This window comes from Phacochoerus africanus, chromosome 7, assembly GCF_016906955.1.
Source record: "Phacochoerus africanus isolate WHEZ1 chromosome 7, ROS_Pafr_v1, whole genome shotgun sequence".
NCBI classification, from domain to species: Eukaryota; Metazoa; Chordata; class Mammalia; order Artiodactyla; family Suidae; genus Phacochoerus; species Phacochoerus africanus.
Genome location: NC_062550.1, coordinates 57,393,696 through 57,413,846, shown reverse-complemented (window position 1 = coordinate 57,413,846; position 20,151 = coordinate 57,393,696). Strand labels below are relative to the sequence as shown.

Sequence of the window (20,151 nt, the reverse complement as noted above, 5' to 3'; positions counted from 1 at the left end):
AACTCCAAAAAAGAAAAACTTGTTGCCTTTCTTGTTCCTTATTTTCTCTCCCCTGAATATGTAACCATTGTTATTAGTTTTTAGTGAATTCAGGTACATATGTAGTAGTATTCTCCTTACTTTCTTGTGCAAAATCTAATAAACTATAAACTGTCAATATCTTATTTCTTTATAAGCTTTCTGTTAGAGAGCATTTATAGAGTTACAGAAAAAGTACAAAGATTACAGACTTCTGCTATGTCCTATACCAAGCTCCCCCCATCATTAACATCTTTATTGCATGTACATGTACCTTGCTTTTGTAACATATTTTGTACTAGGGAATCTTTTCATATCTGCACACAGAGAATAATCTCCTTTTTGTTTTTTAACAGTTTCATAGTATTCCATTGTGTCTCTAGCATTTTATTTTGACCAAACTCATGTAGACACATGGGTTTTTTTTTTTTTTTTGGTCTTTTTTGCCATTTCTTGGGCCGCTCCTGCGGCATATGGAGGTTCCCAGGCTAGGGGTCAAATCAGAGCTGTAGCCGCTGGCCTACACCAGGGCCACAGCAACTCGGGATCCAAGCCGCGCCTGCAACCTACACCACAGCTCATGGCAACAGTGGATCCTTAACCCACTGAGCAAAGCCAGGGATTGAACCCGCAATCTCATGGTTCCTAGTCGGATGCGTTAACCCCTGAGCCACAACGGGAACTCCAACACATGTTTTTTGCTGTTGCAAATAGTGTTGCAGTGATAATGTTTGAACATAATGTGATTTTGTTCATGTGTAATTTTATATGTAGGAAAAATTCTCCAAATGATGTAAGTGGTTCATTCACAGGGTATATAAGGATTGGTGATTTTAATAAATATTGCCGAACTACTATCTCTAGAGGTTGTGCCCTCATCAGCAATGTTAGAGAGTTTGCCTTCTAAACAGCTTTGCTAAGAGGGTATTGTCAGACTCTTTTTGTTTTTTTGCCAATATAACAGATGAGAAATTGGATCCTAACTTTTTTTTTTTTTTTTGTATTTTGTCTTTTTAGGGCCACACCTACAAGCATATGGAGGGTTCCCAGTCTAGGTGTCAAATTGGAGCTACAGCTGCCAGCCTACACCACAGCCATAGCAATGTGGTATCCGAGCCATGGCTGCAACCTACACGGTAGCTCACGACAATGCTGGATCTTTAACCTACTGAGCGAGGCCAGGGATCAAACCCGCATCCTCAGGATACTAGTTAGGGTCGTTAACCACTAAGCCATGACAGGAACTCCATAATGTAGTTTTAATTTGCCTTTTCTTTATTACCAGGGTTGGTATCTTTTCCTATGCTTAACAATTTGGATTTGGATTTTTTTTTTCTTTGTTCTTTTAAAAATCTCTTGAAAAGAATGTGAAAAAGAATGAACAAATATATATGTGTAACAATCACTTTGTGGAGTTCTGTTGTGGTTCAGTGTGTTAAGAATCTGACTGGTGTCCATGAGGATGTGGATTCGATCTCTGGCCTCACTCAGTGGTTTCATGATTCAGCATCACTGTGAGCTGCGGAGCTGTGGTTTAGGTTGCAGATGTGGCTTGGATCCTGAGTTGCCGTGGCTCTGGTGTAGACTTGCAGCTGCAGCTCTGATTTGACTGCTAGCCTGGGAACTTCCATATGCTGCAAATGTGGCCCTAAAAAAAAAAAAAAATCATTTTGCTGTATATATCTGAAACTAATAAAACATTGTAGAGCAGCTATACTCCAATAAAAAAAGGAAAAAAGAAAAAGAATAATTTTCTTAAAAAAATATGTAAAATAAAATAGTTTCATTGAACTTTCTGTTGGCATATGGGTCTTATAACTTCAGCATCTTAGCCTTTCCTGGAGTCATCTATAGTTCCTGGCCCTGAAGTATGTAACCTGGGACAGCTTTTTAAACTTTCTGTCTAATATGTAGCTGGTAAAAACAGTTAACCTCATAGAGTTGTACAGTATACAGCTAATAAATATAAGAGATTATTGATGTTAAAGTAAAAGAGTAATTTACTTTTTTTTTGTAAATTGCTTTTTATGGGTGCACCTGTGGCATAGGGAAGTTCCTGGGCTAGGGGTCAAATAGGAGCTTCAGCTGCTGGCTTGTGCCACAGCCACAGCAATGCCAGATTCGAGCTGCGTCTGCAGCCTATACTGCAGCTCACAGCAATGCCAGTTCTTAACCCCTTGAACAAGGCCAGGGATCAATCCCACATCCTCATGGATACTAGTCAGATTCTTAACTCATTGAGCCACAATAGAAATGCCCATGAATAATTTACTTTCTCATTGTGTGCCATTTCCATAAAGTTTTGATTAAGGCAGCAGTTCTGTTGCTGGTTGATTATGATGTTCTGGTTAATTTCAAAGCCCATGCAAATGGATTTTTTTCTCCCCTACATCTCTCTCTCTTTTTTTTTGCCTTTTGGCTTTTCAGGGCCACACCCGCAGCATATGGAGGTTCCCAGGCTAGGGGTACAATCGGAGCTACAGCTGCTGGCCTATGCCAGAGCCACATCAATGCCAGATCTGAGACATGTCTGTGACCTACACGACAGCTCACGGCAATGCCAGATCCTTAACCCACTGAGTGAGGCCAGGGATCAAACCCGAAACTTCATGGTTCCTAGTTGGATTCGTTTCTGCTGCACCACGATGAGAACTCCCTTACAACTCTTTTTAGAAACTGTAGAATATTCCCTTTGGAGTTTGGGAAAGAAATGTTTTTAGACAAAAGTTAAGGGGTATGATTTAGTGAGGCATTGTTCTTTAGGTCATAGAGAATTCATATAGAATTCCTAAGTAATAAGAATCATTTGAATCAAGGAAAAAGGACAAAGGACAAAAAAAAAAAAGAATCAAGGAAATGCTGCTTGCTATTTGCAGTGCATGGCTATGTGCTAGGCATTTGGGAGGGAAGGTGAGTGTGAAAGGCAGACCTCTGCCCTTCAGGGAGCTTATATTCTTTAGATTTATACAGATCTAAAGTTAAGTAATGAAATGTTGTATGTGCTAATTGTGACCTTCAAAAGGTTCTCTGGAAACATAGCTTAGTGGCCAATTAATGGGGCTGGGAAGGAGCTGTAGGTGAGTGGGAGTTGATAGTATAGACAGGAGGCGATGAGGTGATGATACTTGTGGCCAGTCTCTTTGAAAATAAATTTTTTAGTTGTAACATGTAAAGTATTTAAAGTACATGTAAGTGTTCAACAGTTTAAAGTTTTGTTTCATGTGTTTGGATGCACCTGTGTAACCACCACTACATTGAAGAATATTTTCAATAAAACAAAACTTCTTTCTTTTTTTTTTTTTTTTTGGTTTTTTGAGGGCCACACCAGTGGCATATGGAGGTTCCCAGGCTAGGGGTGCAATCGAAGCTACAGCTGCCAGCCTATGCCAGAGCCACAGCAACTCAGGATCTGAGCCGAGTCTGTGACCTACATACACCACAGCTCACGTCAATGCCGGATCTTTAACCCACTGAGCACGGCCAGAGATCGAACCTGCAACCTCATGGTTCCTAGGCCGATTTGTTTCCCCTGTGCCATAACGGGAACTCCGATAAAACAGAATTTCTATGTCCTTTTCCAGTCTATCCTTGCATTCTTTGCTCCTTCCCCAGGGGCAGATTATGATTTCTATCATCCTGGCTTAGGTGTATGAACTTCAGTGTTTTGCTTTTTTCACTCAACCAAATAGCAGTGAATGATACTTGCCCTTCTTGTTTTATGTACCAGTCATTTAAAAAAAAATTGCTGTGTAGTATCCAGTGTACAGTAAAGCATAGTTTATCCATTCTCATACTGATGGGCACTTTGGTTCTTTCCAGTCTTTGGCTGTTATTAGTCAAACTGTCTTAAACACACACTCCTACCTGTCTTCCAGTTGCATAGATGTACTCGTTTCTCTTGGTTGTATACTTAGGAGTGGAGTTATTGAATTTTATGTAGCATAGGGCATAATTAGCTTTAGAAACTGTAAACTTTACCAAAGTGATCATACAATTTTATATTCCCACCAGCTGTGAATGAGAGTTTTAGTTGCTCTGTGTTTTGGTATTTGCATTCTTTATATTTTTAGCCATTCTGGTGTATATTAATGGTAGCCCATTGTGGCTTTAATTTTCCCCTGGTGAGTAATGATATCTTGATCACATTTTCATGGGCTTTTGGCACTTGAATTTCCTGTTTTGGGTGAAGCGCCTATTTAAGCCCTTTTCTACTGTTAATCGAATGATTTGTCTTATAACTAAAATACATACGAAATTCTAATAAGTCCTTTGTCAGATATGTGTGTGCAAATACCTTCTTCCACTCTTGTCTTTGGTTATCCTTTCACCTTTCCTAATGGGATCTTTTGAAGAGTAGTTTTTAGTTTTAGTGAAATCAACTTTTTTCTAATGGTTTAGTGCTTTTTGTATTCTGTTTAAAAAAAAATCTTTGCCAGGCTTCAGTATTTGAAGATGAGAAGGATATTAAATAAAAGCTAGGTTTTGTCGAAGTTCCCATTGTGGCGCAGTGGTTAACAAATCCGACTAGGAACCATGAGGTTTCGGGTTTGGGCCTTGCTCAGTGGGTTAAGGATCCGGCGTTGCCGTGAGCTGTGGCTCGGATCCTGCGTTGCTGTGGCTCTGGCGTAGGCCGGTGGCTATGGCTCTGGTTGGACCCCTAGCCTGGGAGTCTCCATATGCCGTGGGAGCGGCCCTAGAAAAGGCAAAAAGAAAAAAAAAAAGCAGCTAAGTTTTTTGTCTTACAGTGATGGGAAGATGATTTCAGCTGTGTGTGTGTATAATATAATTTATGTATCATAAAACTTAGAATGTGTAATTTTTAATGTAGTAACAGTTATGCAACTATCACCACTAATTCAGAAATACATGCCTTTCAAAGAAAGAAGCAAAAAGAATGAGTATACTGGGGAATAGCATATAGTTTCATATACGTACTGATATTTTGTGGTGGCAAAATTTGAAAATACTAAAATATTTCTGCCTAATGAGCTTGGAATGTCTAGAAATTAAGTGTGAAAGCAGTTGATTGCAAGTTTATCGTGTTGACTGTTCTAGTGTTTGTTGTATAGTGAATGAAAGTGAAGTAGGGGGTCAGAAATAATCATGATTGGCAAAGGCTTAAATAATGCTACTTTGTGCCATCCACATTATGTACATGTTTTATTGCATTCTGTATTTTAACTAATTTAATCTTTACAGTTCTTGATTTAGTTACTCTTGTTGCTTTCATTTTGTAGACGAGGAAACGAAGATAAAAGAGATTAAATGTTTTCTAAGATAATGAGCAGTTAGTGGCAGATTGAGGACTTCAGAGGCAGTATGAATCCAGGGGCTGTGTACTTGTGGTCCAGTGTGGCTCACTAAGTCATAGTGCAGAATGGCTCCTGTGCAATGTATAGTGTATATACTGTATGTTTTCTTTGCAATACTGTTATTATCTCTTATTATCCATTACTCTGGAATTTGATTCTTTTGAGGAGTGTGCATTATACTTTTTGTCTTTTCTATTATACTTACTATATGCTTCAAGCATTTACCAAAGAGTTTGGTTTTATTCACATCTTAATATTAGTGTAGTTGCTCTATATATATAGTTGGATAGTTTGTGTGTAGGATAATTGATAAAAATAATTTTGATGTTGAGTTTCAAAACATGCACACTGTCTTTACCGAAAACATTTAAAGTTAGTGGTTCTTTAGAATGAAGCCTGAATAAAGAAGAGATAGAGAACAGGGAAAGAAAGAGTTGCCTGACTATGACAAACCTTGGAAGTTCACAGCCATCGAAACTTTTTAATTCCTGTTAGTCTCTTTTTCCTCCACTCTGTCAGATGGAGATGAGTATGTTATAAAAGTAATGCTTGCTTCATATTAAAAAATTTGCTTTTGAAAAGCTGAAGACGACTGTGTAACTATAAGCTAACATCTGTTGAAAACCATTATCTATTCTCTAATACATATTTGAATGTGTGGGGAGGAGGGCCACACCTGCTGCATGCAGGGATCAAACCCAAGCCACAGCAGCAACCTGAGCCACTGACTGCAGTGACGGTTTGAATATATATATTCAAATATGTATATTATATATATATATATATATGTGAATTCTTAATACATATGTACAAAGTAAAGAAATGGAATTATTTTGCACCTACATGTAGCCTACCCTTTTGGTTCTGCATTAGATATCATTTCATGTCAACAAACTTAACTTTAGTGATTATATAATATTTGATGTGATAGTTTACCATATTTTATTTGCTATTCCTTGATAGATATTTTTCATAATATAATCAATGAACACATTTTTTTTTCTTTTTTCTTTTAGGGCTGCACCCATGCCATATGGAGGTTCCCAGGCTAGGGGATGAATTGGAGCTGTAGCTGCTGGCCAACACCACAGCCACAACAACGCCAGATCTGAGCCATGTCTGCAACCTATACCACAGTTCACAGCAATGCAGGATCCTTAACCTACTGAGCGAGGCCAGGGATTGAACCTGCATCCTCATGGGTACTAGTCAGATTCATTTCTGCTGAGCCACATGGGAACTCCAGTCAACACATTTTTATAAACTATTTTTGTGAGCTAATATAAGTCCCTAGAAGCTATTTTGCGAGGTCACAAGGTATGTCTAGGTTTTCTTTTGAAAAGTATTGTTGGATTCCCCTTCAGGAGTTCCCGCTGAGGCGCCATGGGTTTGGCACATCTCTGAGGCACCAGGACCCTGGTTTGATCCCCAGCCTAGCACAGTGGGTTAAAAGATTCTGCGTTGCCCACAGGGCTTAGGTTGCAACTGCAGTTCTAATGGAATCTGATAACTGGCATGGGAACTCTATATTCTCTGTGGCGGCCAAAAGAAAAAAAAGAATTCCCCCTTTTGAAAAACATGCCAATTTATATTCTAACCATCAGTGTATAACATAGTGTCGTTTTTCAGCAACCTTCCTGAAGCTTGTTGTTCTGTTTTATCTTTGCCAATCTGCCAATGTATGCCAGCACATTTCTACTTATGTATGGTACAGATACATACAATGTAAATAGAAGTAAATACTTTCTTCTCTGGGCTTCCTTGATACCACACTTGCCTGTTTTTCATCCCCTTAAACTCCTTGGCTGTTCCTTCGCAGTCTGCTTTGTTGGCCTCTGGCTATGTTCTGCCTGACTCCCTAAGTGTTGGACAGTACTTTCTTTTCTCACAAATTCTCACCCTAGCTGTTCTTATTTAGTCCTTTGCTTTTAAATACCATATATAATTTGATTACTCTGTTTATCTCTAGTCCTTTCTCTCTTGGATTCCAGAACAGAGTATTCAGCTTGCAAGTCTGATAGAGCATTTTGAATTTACTTTGCACAAAATTTTGGTTTTCCATTCCAAACATAGTTCTATTTTAGACTCAGTAAATAGTAAGATCCTCCATCCACTTATCCTGACTTTAAGAGCCTTGTGTTATTTTTGATTCTTCTCTTAACTTCTCTTATACTCCCTCTAAATGCATTAGCAGTTCCTATTGATTTGCTTGCCTCTCAGTGTTATTTTGAATATTATATTACTGCTTCTCACTCTACTTTTTTATTCCCAGTTCATCTTCTCTGGTTCAATTAGTTATTGCTATTTGAAATCCTTGGTAACTCCTCTCCAAATTAAAATCCATATTTCTGGCATTCCTGTTGTGACTCACCAGGTTAAGAACTCAACATAGTGTCTGTGAAGATGCAGGTTCGATCCTTGGCCTTACTCAGTGGGTTAAGGATACAGCATTGCCACAAGCTGCAGTATAGGTCTCAGATGTGGCTCTGATCCAATGTTTGTTGTTTGCTGTGGCATAGGCTGGCAGCTGCAGCTCAGATTCACCCCTGGCCTGGGAACTTCCATATACCTCAGGTGCGTCCTTAAAAGGGAAAAAATTCATATTTCTTAGCATAATGCATAAATAAGGTCTTCATATCTGATATTTATTTACCTGCTTCTGTATTCTCATTCATTTCCTTACTATACTTTCATAGGAAATTGTGTGCCAGCCAGTCATACTGGACTGCTTGTAGATCTCATGTAGATCACACTTGTCCTCATTGTGGTTTTGTATAGGCTGTGCTTTCTGCCCGAGACTCTTAAAAGCTTTTTGTTTTGGAAAAATTTTAGATTGACAGAAGAGTTGCAAAGATAGTACAGAGAGTACCCATGTGCTTTCACCCCGTTTGTTTCCCCTGATGTTATCATCTCATATTATTGTGGTACATTTGTCAAAACGAAGAATCCAACGTTTCCTGAAATTTTTGTTTCCTTTAGATTGCTAATAAATACTGCCTTGTCTTCGGTGAAACTTGTTTTTTGCTCCATGTTTCAGTAGCCCTTTGTGGATTTTCATAGCACCTTACAGGAATATTACTATGATTAAGACAATCTTTCAATTAGCAAAGACTGTCTTAGTATCGCTTCATTATGACAAATCTCTTTGTAAAAACTGTAATTCCATGTTTCAAATTTTAGAACAGCTACTTGACTGTAACGGTGGCTGACATATTGAATGTTTCAGTAGATTTGGGAGATAGAACATTTAAAATGCTCCATGTCCAACAACCAGTTTTTTCCTTGATTGCTGAAACAATTTTTCAACAGGTTTGTTATTTTTCTACCATAACGCCATGTGTTCAGTGGTCATTGTTGTGTGTGTGGGTTAAACATTGAATACCTGAACATGAAAATTACTCAGTACCACAAAATGTTAAGAGAAGGGAAGGTACCATTTGAGGCAACAGATATATGTCTCTCACCTTGTTTTCTCTGAAAGACACTAAATGAGTGGGCCGTTTATTAGATGATGCTTGAAATTATTTTCTCTATTAGAGTGGTAGAATTTGTGTTGTAGTGAAATGTGTTTGATCCTATTGTATTTCTTCTCATTAAAGGTACTCTTTTCACTCATTCTAAATTCTCATTGTACTTTTTCTGTTTTTTCTTTTTTAGATTTGTTTTTTGTTCTTGATTGATAAAATCAAAGATAAAAACAATTTTCTGTTCGAATTCTCATTATTGATTTTGCTTCCTGAGCATTGAATCCTTGCTGATTAAAATAAACTTGTAATATTTACTTTCTCAGTTTTGTGTATTGCCAGGGCATATTCTTTACAGTTTTGAAGGAACAGGACAGTAATGAATCTGTTAGCCTCCTGGGACCTTTGTAATTATGGATAATCCTGGATGGATTCATATCACAAACTCTGTATTTAAACCTGGGAACTTGGATCCGAACTGTTACTGGCATTGCTGCCTTAATTGTAGTAGCAGTTCTAAAATTTGAACTGGAGTTTCTCAACATACTTGAATAACCAGTATCAAACTGGGAATCCAGGGGCAAAGACTGTCTTACTTATTTTGTATTCCCTGAATTATCTGGCACATGGCCCACAAAAGATGCTTTAAAGTATTTAGAATAGGTATTAGGAAATACAGGGCTGATATTTTCTAAAACTGAGAAGTAAGAAAAAATATGTATTGCATGGTTTAGTCTGTGGTATACTGTATCATAGAAATGTGTGTGAACCAAATTTGTCATTTAAAATTTTCCAGTGCTACGTTAAAATAATTGAAGCAAGTGGAAATAATTTAAATAATAATTTGACTTAACACATTATGTTATTTCACCATCTAATCAATATACAGAATGATGTTTTGCTTTTTTTTTGATGCTAAATCTTCCAAATTTGGTGTGTATTTTATACTTAACATTTTCCAGTTTGAACCAGCCGTATTTTTTGAGTGCTCAGTAGCTACACATGTCTTAATGGCTAAAATGTATACAGTGAAACAATAACCCATTAAGGTAACTTTGCTTTTCACTCTTAATTCAGGTGCTAACTGCATCATCTGTATTTATTTTATTTTTTAACCTTTAAAAAATTGATGTATAGTTAATTTATAATATTGTGTTAGCCTCAGGTATACAGCGAAGAGAGTCACATATGTATTTGTATATATATATATAAATATATATAATATATATATTCTTTTTCAGATCCTTTTCTATTATAGGTTATTACAAGACATTGAATATAGTTTCCTGTGCTATACAGTAGGCCCTTGTTGTTTGTCTATATTATACATAGTAGTGTATATATGGTAATTGCAAATTCATAACTCTCCCCCCTCCCTCATTGTCATCTTTATTTAGATTTCACAAAATTTGCAGTTGGAGAAGTAGACTCACAGACTCAGATTATTCCAAACATATTTAAAAGTTTTTCAGCAGATAAATTGTTTATCAGGTTTTAAATTTAAATTTAAAATGGTTGCTAAGGAAGTATAAATAAAAACTACAGTGAAATAGCACTTCATACTCATGAGGATGGCTTTAATAAAATAAACAGAAAATAGCAAGTCTGGGCAGGGATGTGGAACTTCCTCGTATAACCTCTTATGTTGTTATATAGTATTGTGAATATGCCAAATGCCACTGAATTGTGCACTTAGATGTTAAACGTCTCATGATCAGAATCTGTAGCTGAACATTCTTGATGTAGGCTGAGGACCACACTATTGATAGGGTTGTTGTAAGAATTAAATGAATTATAAGCACTGGTTAGGACTTATTGCTGCTTTTCAAGGTTCCCATAGCACTCTGTGCCTTATCCCTGACTATAGGGCTTTGAAGTTGTTCCTTTCCATGCATATCTTGCTGATCATATGTAAGCTCTTTCAGGGCCAGAACTGTATCTTATTCATCCTTACACTTTTAGCATTTAGTGTAATATTGGACATAGAATAGTTAAGTCTATGAACTAAGATCTTGAGTTATTCCTCTCCCTCTCACTTAATGTGCACCTTAGAATGGGTAAAGATTTTTGTTAGTAATGCTGAATACAGTCCATGACATGTCTTTTGAATAGTGAAATAAGGAGAATAATACTAATAGCACTGTATAAGGATCTTGCTGTGAAATGTTTTCAGGCAGTATTGATTTTAGAAACATTTATGAGTTGGGATAAGCTGTCTAGTAATACTCTGAAAGTATGAGCATGTCCTTGAAGGAAGGAGGATGAGCTCTCTTTCACATGGGCAGACTTAGACTTTATGAATAAAGCCATGGTCTCTACTAACAGAGGGTTGTATTGTGTTTTTTTTTAGAAGTTTGAAATAGTGGAGGTACCTAGATTGAAATAAAGAGACTGGAAGCATATGGACTTTTTTGTGTGGTATAATCAAGAAAAATATGATTAAGTTAAACCACCTGGGAATAATGTGATTGATTTATTTGGTGGCAGGCAGATATGACAGATATGCATGCCTGGAGTTAGGTTGTCAAGCCAGGAACTAAGCAACTTGGATAAGTTACTAATTGAAAAGCCACTAGCAATCCAGTGCTGGATTTTGCTGTTTGGGGATCATTTTGGAAAATAGTGTTGGTTTTAATTAGTAACAGTCATTTGTTGGAAGATCTGCAAATATTATTTTCCTAAGATCTAACTAGACGCAGACTTGTATTGTGACTCATTTGAGCATTGTGATTTTAGTGATATCCAAACATTTTGCACCCGTTGTTGAAATAGCAGATCTGACAGTTGACTTTCATAGTTAAGTTAAACCTTCTGTTTTCTCAATCTTGCCAGTACACAAGGCTGAAGAGACTGTATTTAATAGAACTTATAGAGGGTTCCATAAGATTAAACCTGAACATAAGTTTTCTGAGACTAGACCCAATAGTTTAAAAATCAGTATTATTGTATTTCTTTCCTATCTATTACAATAGCCAACAGTAGGGAGCTTGCTGAAGGTTTTAAAGTAGCATATGTCCTAAGATAAAAATGACTTTAAAAATCCAGGAATCCAGGTAATTGTTTGATTACATAATTTTTTGATCTAAAAACAGCTTATTGCTCCTCTTATATTTTTCTGGAAAGAAGAGCCCACTATTTTGTCTCGCATATAGTGGGAAAAGCAGTAAGTTGGGGAGTCATGAAAATTTCTAGTCTGCCACTGCTTAATGTGAGTTATTTTGTCCAACTTACAAAATGAAAAGGTTGCTCCAGTCCCTCAGATTCTTTCTGGAATTAGTTCTGTAGTGTTACTGATAATACACTATGTATTTATTTCTGATAATACAAAATATTTACTCATTTGTATTTATACTTGTGTCCTATACAGAATCCCTGACAATTCTTTTTTATTTTTATTTAGTGTGTTGTTGGTGGCTGCAATGCCAGCTTTGCTTCTCAGGGAGGGCTAGCTCGCCATGTACCCACACACTTCAGTCAGCAGAACTCCTCAAAAGTTTCTAGCCAGCCAAAGGCCAAAGAAGAATCTCCTTCTAAAGCTGGAATGAACAAAAGGAGGAAATTAAAGAACAAAAGACGACGCTCATTACGTAAGTGTTTCACTGAAAATCATTATGTATTAGATGGCTGTTGTTTATATCTTGGGCTTTCGCTCATTCAGTTTTTACCATTCTTGAACTCTGCTTATCTATTTTTATTTTATTTTTTTTATTTTAGGGCTGCAGCCTCGGCTTGTGGAAGGTCCTAGGCTGGGTTGATGGCCATAGCAACGCTAGATCTGAGCCGCGTTTGCGACCTACACCACAGCTCATGGCAATGCTGGACCCTTAACCCACTGAGCAAGGCTAGGGATCGAATTCTCATCCTTATGGTTACTAGTTGGGTTCTTTACCCCTGAGCCACAACGGGAACTCCCTGCTTATCTATTTTTGTTACTAGTAATGAACAGTAGGATCTTGGTCCATCAGTGTGAGAATTCAGTGGTATATGTCTTAACTGTAGTAGCTAAGGGAATGTAAGTATATGTGACTTTAGAATACAAGCTCTGTATAGAATTAGATTTTTTGAGGGCTACTTCGATTCTTTTCTAAATTAAGACAGTTTGAATTAAGAGACTGTTGTTGTGTCCATCAAGATTTTACTTAGTAAAAGAAAAAATAATGGGAATGTATGTATGTATGTATGTATTTTTGGCCATAGTCATGTAGTGGCTTGATGGGGGATCTCAGTTCCCAGACCGGTAATTGAACTGCAGCTGTGAAAGTACTGAATCCTAACCACTAGACCACCAGGGAACTCCCCCAAATTTTTATAAAATTTGAACATGTTAAAATTCAAGTAAAAGTGAAGTAACGTATCTGCTCCAAAGTGGTATATGTGAATAGCAAGACTGTGTATAGTTTGTGTCTCAGTGCTTAACAGTCTGATGTGACGCATGTATACAGTGGTTATGTGCTTAATTACCAGACTGTGAGCTGTATCCTCAGCATTTAGGAGAGAACATTATTAGATTATTGTATACGTTTGAGCCACAGAAAAATAGGAGTCTCTATTTTTATGGTTTTCAAAGGGTTTTGATTATATAGCTTATTAACTTAAATGATTGAGTATCCAACCCTAACTTGTGTATTAATATAGTGTATACACCTAGCCCTGCTAATGAATATTATTAATTACCAAGAAGAAATACTGAAAAACCTCAATATGAAAACAGGAAAAACAGAACTTGATTTTATTTTCTTCCCTACCTTAATGGATCATGACCCACGCCACTTTGGAGACTGTTCTAGTTCAGTATCCTTTTTTCCCCCTTTTTTGTCTTTTTTAGGGCCACATCCGTGGCATATAGAAGTTCTAGGCTAGGGGTCACATCAGAGCTACAGCTCCTGGCCTACACCACAGCCACAGCAGCACTGGATCTGAGCCACATCTGTGACCTACACTGCAGCTTATGTCAATGCTGGATCCTTAACACACTGACCCATGAGGATCGAACGTGCATCCTAATGGATACTAGTTGGGTTTGTTTCCACTGAGCCACAACTAAACTCCCTAGTTAAGTATTCTTCTTTTTTTTTGTCTTTTTAGGGCCATACCCGGGGCATATGGAGGTTCCCAGGATAGCGTTCAAATCAGAGCTGTAGCTCCTGGCCTATACCACAGCCGCAGCAATGCCATATCCAAGCCGAATTTGTGACCTACACCACAGATCATGATTCTTAACCTGAGCAAGGCCAGGGATCGAATCTGTGTCCTCATGGATTCTTAAGATTTGTTTCTGCTGAGCCACTTTGGGAACTCCCCCTAGTTCAGTATTCTTGATATGGACATAACATGAGGTTAAGGTCTGAATGCATACAATCTGAAATTTGAGGGTCTCTTTTATTAGTCTGAATTTAATTCAAGTGATGACTTCTTTGTGAGTGAGGAGTAGTAGATTTGAATGATATAGAGGGGTGAGTTATTGTTACGTTCTCTGAGTGCTTATCCTTTTCAGGAGAAAGCATATTTGGGAGTATGGAGAAAGTACACCTTTTTTTCCTCATTAGCAACAGATCAAATAGTAAGGGGATTTGTTTCTCATGAGTTTTTCTCTCCCATAAATGTCATTTTTTTTTTTTTCCTTACTGATACTCCCTTGTTGTTACGTTGTTAGTCTTGTGGGTTCTGTTAATTTATTACTAGCTGGTGTTTTGCTTATTTCCTTTTGAGGAAAGATCTAATGAGAAAAAAAAATACCAAGGTTGAGTGTGCTAACTGGTATATTTGTATAGATGTACTGAGAGCTCCATGAATAGTGGAGGTAAATTCACTCCACTACATATAGTAGTCAGAATAGTATGATAAGTCAGCATACATGTAACTCAGAATATGCTGTACCAGCAAATCAAGCTGTTTCTTTTATTGTCAATAAAATTTAATTACAGATGATCTTGAAAATAGTACATGTATTAGCTCCATAATTATAAAATACTAAATTTATTTTCCTTTATTAGGAATAAAAACAATACAATTTATAATACTACTAGTGGGATGAAAATAGAAATTAAAATATTTTTATCAAATCTTCAGTGTATAACTTTGTTACTGATCACAATGAAAGGTTGCTTACTCTTGGTTTGTGAATTTCTTATTTTTTATTTTTATTTATTTTTTTGCTTTTTAGGACCACACCTGTGACATATGGAAGTTCCAGGCTAGGGATTGAATTGAAACTACAGCTCCCAGCCTACACCAGAGCCACAGCAATGAGGGATTCCCGACCCACTGGACGGATCGAGGCCAGGAATTGAACTCTCATCCTCCTGGATACTAGTAGGATTCATTTCTGCTGTGCCACAACAGGAATTCCCTGAATTTCTTATTTTAAACAATGGCATAACCTTATTAATGTAAACTACACTATGACTTAAGGCATTTTTCATATGCATTTATTTTACTCACTCATAACCTATAGCTGTTGTATTTCCATTTCACAAATAAGGAAACAGGCTAATAAGTAAAGCACGTTGCCCAAAGTCATGGCTGACAGTTGGTGGAATTTGGAGTTAGAAAAATTTTGGCAGACTCATTGGCATTCAAAAGTGTATTTATGGTTTTCTTAGGTTGTTAGAAGGTTATTTAGAATCAAGAACATGCTTGTCAAAAAAAAATAATATTACCACTTGTCAAATTTGGAAAAAAAAAATTTTGGGTCTTTTTTTTAGGTCTGTACCCACGGCATATGGAGGTTCCCAGGCTAGGGGTTGAATCCAATCTGTAGCTGCCAGCCTGTGTCACAGCCACAGCAGTGCAGGATCTGAGCTGCATCTGTGATGTACACCACAGCTCAACGACAATGCCAGATCCTTAATTCCCTGAGCAAGGCCAGGGATTGAACATTGGATACTAGTTGGTTTGTTAAGTAACCACTGAGCCATGATGGGAACTCCCTGGACAATTTTTGATTACGTATTAATGTATATTATTCTTGAGGTGTATTTTGTATGTTTGGCCTAGGTGAATGAGATCTCAATAGTGCACTAATGGAGATGTTTATCAGATTGTTGAAAATGTAGGACTGGTACTCAGAAAGAGATGCCGGAATAAAATGTAAAATTATGTGAAAAAGGTAGTAGCTGAAATGTAGAATCATGCAGTCAGTGGTTAGAACCTCACATACCAAGGGGCGAAATTAACCCACATTTGCTCATTAGCTGGGAGTTCTGCTTTTGTACATCCTAATCTTGTCAGCCAGATGATATGTTTAGAAAGCAAAAAAAATCTTGGATTTAAACACTAGATTGAGGAGCTCCTGCGGTGGTGCAACAGATTGGCTCAGTGGCGTCTTTGGAGTGCTGGGATGCGGGTTTGGTCCCTGGCCTGGCACAGTGGGTTAAGGATCCGGCATTGCAGCAGCTGCGGCTTAGGTCTTGACTGCAGCTCGGTTGTGATTCCTGGCCCAGGAATTCCATACCCTGTGGGGCAGCCCAAATGAAAAGAAAAAGAAGAGAAAAGAAAAAAAAACAGAGTTCCCGTCGTAGCTCAGCAGAAATGAATCTGACCAGCATCCATGAGATGCAGGTTCAATCCCTGGCCTTACTCAGTGGGTTAAGGATCTGGCGTTGCTGTGAGCTGTGGTGTAGGTTGCAGCCACAGCTTGGATCTGATGTTGCTGTGGCTGTGGTATAGGCATAGGGCCGATTGGACCCCTAGCCTGGGAACATCCATATGCCATGGGTGAGACCCTAAAAAGATAAAAAATAAATGAATACATAAATAAATAATGAAATATTGTGTACATTTGGAAAAAAAACAGTAAATTGATACTTGTTCAACAGGCAAGCCTTTTTTACTTATCACACATTTTTATGGAAAATGAACTATTAATATGGCTGTTTGGCAGACTGTCATATTTTTCTAAACATTTACCTCTTTTGTATTGACTTTTAGCACGGCCACATGATTTCTTCGATGCACAAACACTGGATGCGATAAGACATCGAGCCATATGCTTTAACCTCTCAGCTCATATAGAAAGTTTAGGGAAGGGACACAGTGTTGTTTTTCATAGTACTGTAAGTATTTGATTTTTTTTCCCCAAATATTTCCCACAATTTAACATTTTAATGATCAAGTTGAAATTTTTAGCCTTTAATTTGAGCTATTTAGGAGTAGTGGGGTGGCATTTGGACTATTAGGCATCTGAAGATCAGACACTGACTGGAAGTAAACTAGGTATCTTTTCTTACCTCTGGTTTCATTATGTGTAAAATTAGAACATTAGACCTCTTTATTACTTTATCATCTATGTCATTTTATTATTAAAATTTTTATTAAAGTATAGCTGATTTATAATGTGCCAATTTCTACTGTATTGTAAAGTGACTCCATCGTACATATATATGCATTCTTTTTTATGTTCTTTTCCATCATGGTTAATCGCAGGAGATTGGATATAGTTCCCTGTGCCGTACAGTAGAGCCTTGTTGATTATCCATTCTATTTTTTTAATTTAATTTTATTTTTTTTTGTCTTTTTTGCCATTTCTTGGGCTGCTCTTGTGGCATATGGAGGTTCCCAGGCTAGAGGTCCATTTGGAGCTGTAGCCGCCTGGCCTATGCCAGAGCCACAGCAGCGCGGGATCCGAACTGCGTCTGCGACCTACACCACAGCTGTGACCCACACCACAGCTCAAGGCAACTCTGGATCCTTAACTCACTGAGCAAGGCCAGGGGTCGAACCCAAAACCTCATGGTTCCTAGTCGGATTCCTTAACCACTGAGCCACGACGGGAACTCCCAATCCATTCTAAATGTAATAGTTTGCATCTACCAACCCCAAACTCCCAGTCCATCCCTCTCCCTCCCCACTCTCCCTTGGCAACCACAATCTGTTCTCTGTATATCTTTGTGTCTGTTTCTGTTTTGTAGATAGGTTCATTTGTGCCCTATTTTAGATTCTACATGTGAGTGGTATCATATGGTATTTGTCTTTCTCTTTCTAACTTCACTTAGTATGAGAATCTGTATTTGCACTCATGTTGCTGCAAATGGCATTATTTTAGTTTTTTTCATTTTTAAAAATTTCATTAACTATAGTTCATTTATAAGATTGTGGTATTTTCTGCTGTACAGTTGAATGATTCATTTATATATATGCATACATACATTTTCTTTCAGATTCTTTTTCCACATAGATCATCACAGAACATTGGGTAGAGTTCTCTTTGTTTATATAGCAGGTCCCCACTGGCCAGTCCTTCCATCTATACCTCAGTGTGCATATGGCAATCCCAAATCCCCAGTCCATCTTTCTCCCTGCAACCTGTCCCCTTTGGTAAACATAAGTTTTTCAGAGTTCGTGAGTCTTTTTTTATTCTGCAAACAAGTTGATTTGTGTCCTTTTTTAGATTCCACATATAAGTGATATCACATGGTATTTGTCTTTATCTCTCTGACTGACTTTGCTTCATATGAGAATCTCTCATTGCAACCATGTTGCTGCAAATGTCATTATTTTGTTCTTTTTTTAAATTAAAAACACCTTTTTTTTGTCTTTTTGGGGCCGCATCTATGGCATATGGAACTTCCCAGGCTAGGGGTCCAGTCGGAGCTGCAGCTGCTGGCCTTCACCCCAGCCACAGCAACTCGGGATCAGAGCCACATCTTCAACCTACACCACAGCTTATAGTAATACCAGATCCTTAACACACTGAGATAGGTCAGGGATTGAACCTGCGTCCTCATGGATAATAGATGGGTTTGTTACTGCTCAGCCACGACAGGAACACGGTTTTGTTCTTTTTCATAGTTGTGTAGTACTCTGTTTTGTGTATGAACCGCATCTTCTTAATCCATTCATCTGATGATGGTCATTTGGGTTGTTTCCATGTCTTCGCTATTGTGAATATTGCTGCAGTGAACATAGGGCTCTGTGTATATTTATCTTTTTAGGGTTGCACCTGTGGCATATGGAAGTTCCCAGGTTAGGGGTTGAATCGGAGCTGTAACTGCTGGCCTTACACCACAGCTCACAGCAATGCCAGATCCTTAAACCACTGAGCAAGGCCAGGGATTGAACCTCTGTCCTCATGGGTACTAGTCAAGTTCGTTGCCACTGAACCACAAAGGGAACTCTGAGGTGCATCTTTAGGGTGAAAGTTTTGTCCGGATATATCCCCAGGAGTGGGATTGCTGGATCATATATATGGTAGTTCTATGTTTAGTTTTCTGAGGAACCTCTGTGGTTGCCCTAGTTTACATTCCCACAAACAGTGTAAGAGGGTTCCCCTTTCTCTACACCCTCTTCAGCATTTATTGGCCTCACCTAAACCAAATTTTCTTCTTCTTTTTCTGTGTTTTTTTTTTTTTTTGTATAGGGTTGCACCCATGGCATAAGGAAGCTCCCAGGCTAGGGGTCAAATTGGAGCTACAGCTGTTGGCCTACTCCACAGCTCACGGCAATGCCAGATCCTTAACCCACTGAGCGGGTCAGGATCCAACCTGAATCCTCATGGATACTAGTCGGGTTTGTAAACTGCTGAGCCACATCAGGAACTCCTATTGTTTGTAGACTTTTTAATGATGTCTGTGCTGGCTCATGTGAGGTGGTACTTGTGCCTCCTGGATTTGAGTGAGTGATTGCTTCCTCATGTTAGGGAAGTTTTTGGTTCTTATCTCTTCACATATTTTCTCTGTCCCTTTCTCTGTTTCTTCTCCTTTGGACACCCCTATAATATGGATGTTGGTGCATTTAAAGTTTTCTCAGAGTTCTCTTCCACTGTCTTCATTTCTTCTCAGTTTTTTTTCCCTCTTTTCTGTTCCATGTCAGTGATTTCCACTTGTCTGTCCTCCACCTCGCTTATTCCTTCTTGTGCCTCCTGTATTCTACTGTTGCTTGCTTCAAGTGAATTTTTTATTTCAGTTATTGTATTTTGCATCTCTCCTTGCTTAATACTTAAATCTCAGTGTTTCTTGTACTTTATCAATCTTTGCCTCCAGTTTATTTCCAAGTGTATTTATTATCTTTACTATATTAGTCTAAAATCTTTTTCATGGAGTTTGGTAAATCTCCAGATAACTAAGCTGTTTTTCTGGGTTTTTCTCTTGTTCCTTTATCTGAGTCATAGTTCTCCTACTTTTCATTTTGTATGGATTTTTAGTGTGGTCTCCTTTCTGCTTCTGACACCTGACCCCCTTGTGGCTAATGTTGGTATCAGTATTGAGTATTTTTTAAGTTGAAATATAACATTTGTTATCCAAATTTACATTTATATAATTGTTTATAGGATATATAATTTTTTTTCTTTTTTTGTTCTCTTTGTCTTTTTGGGGTTGCACCACGGGATATGGAGATTCCCAGAATGGCTAGGGGTCAAA

At 37.9% G+C, this 20,151-nt stretch overlaps 1 protein-coding gene across 2 annotated transcripts in view; it reads left to right on the top strand.

The window, feature by feature from the left end:
- The window catches only part of AEBP2 (AE binding protein 2), a 72,466-nt gene that overhangs the window by 40,653 nt on the left and 11,662 nt on the right, over window positions 1-20,151 (top strand). The window contains exons 4-5 of one of the 2 annotated variants that reach the window (XM_047787452.1): window positions 12,195-12,381; window positions 16,724-16,848. In XM_047787452.1, the coding sequence (XP_047643408.1) occupies window positions 12,195-12,381; window positions 16,724-16,848 (312 nt within the window). The remainder of the gene's footprint in view (window positions 1-12,194; window positions 12,382-16,723; window positions 16,849-20,151) is intronic. The other variant, XR_007135868.1, reaches the window with a different exon arrangement.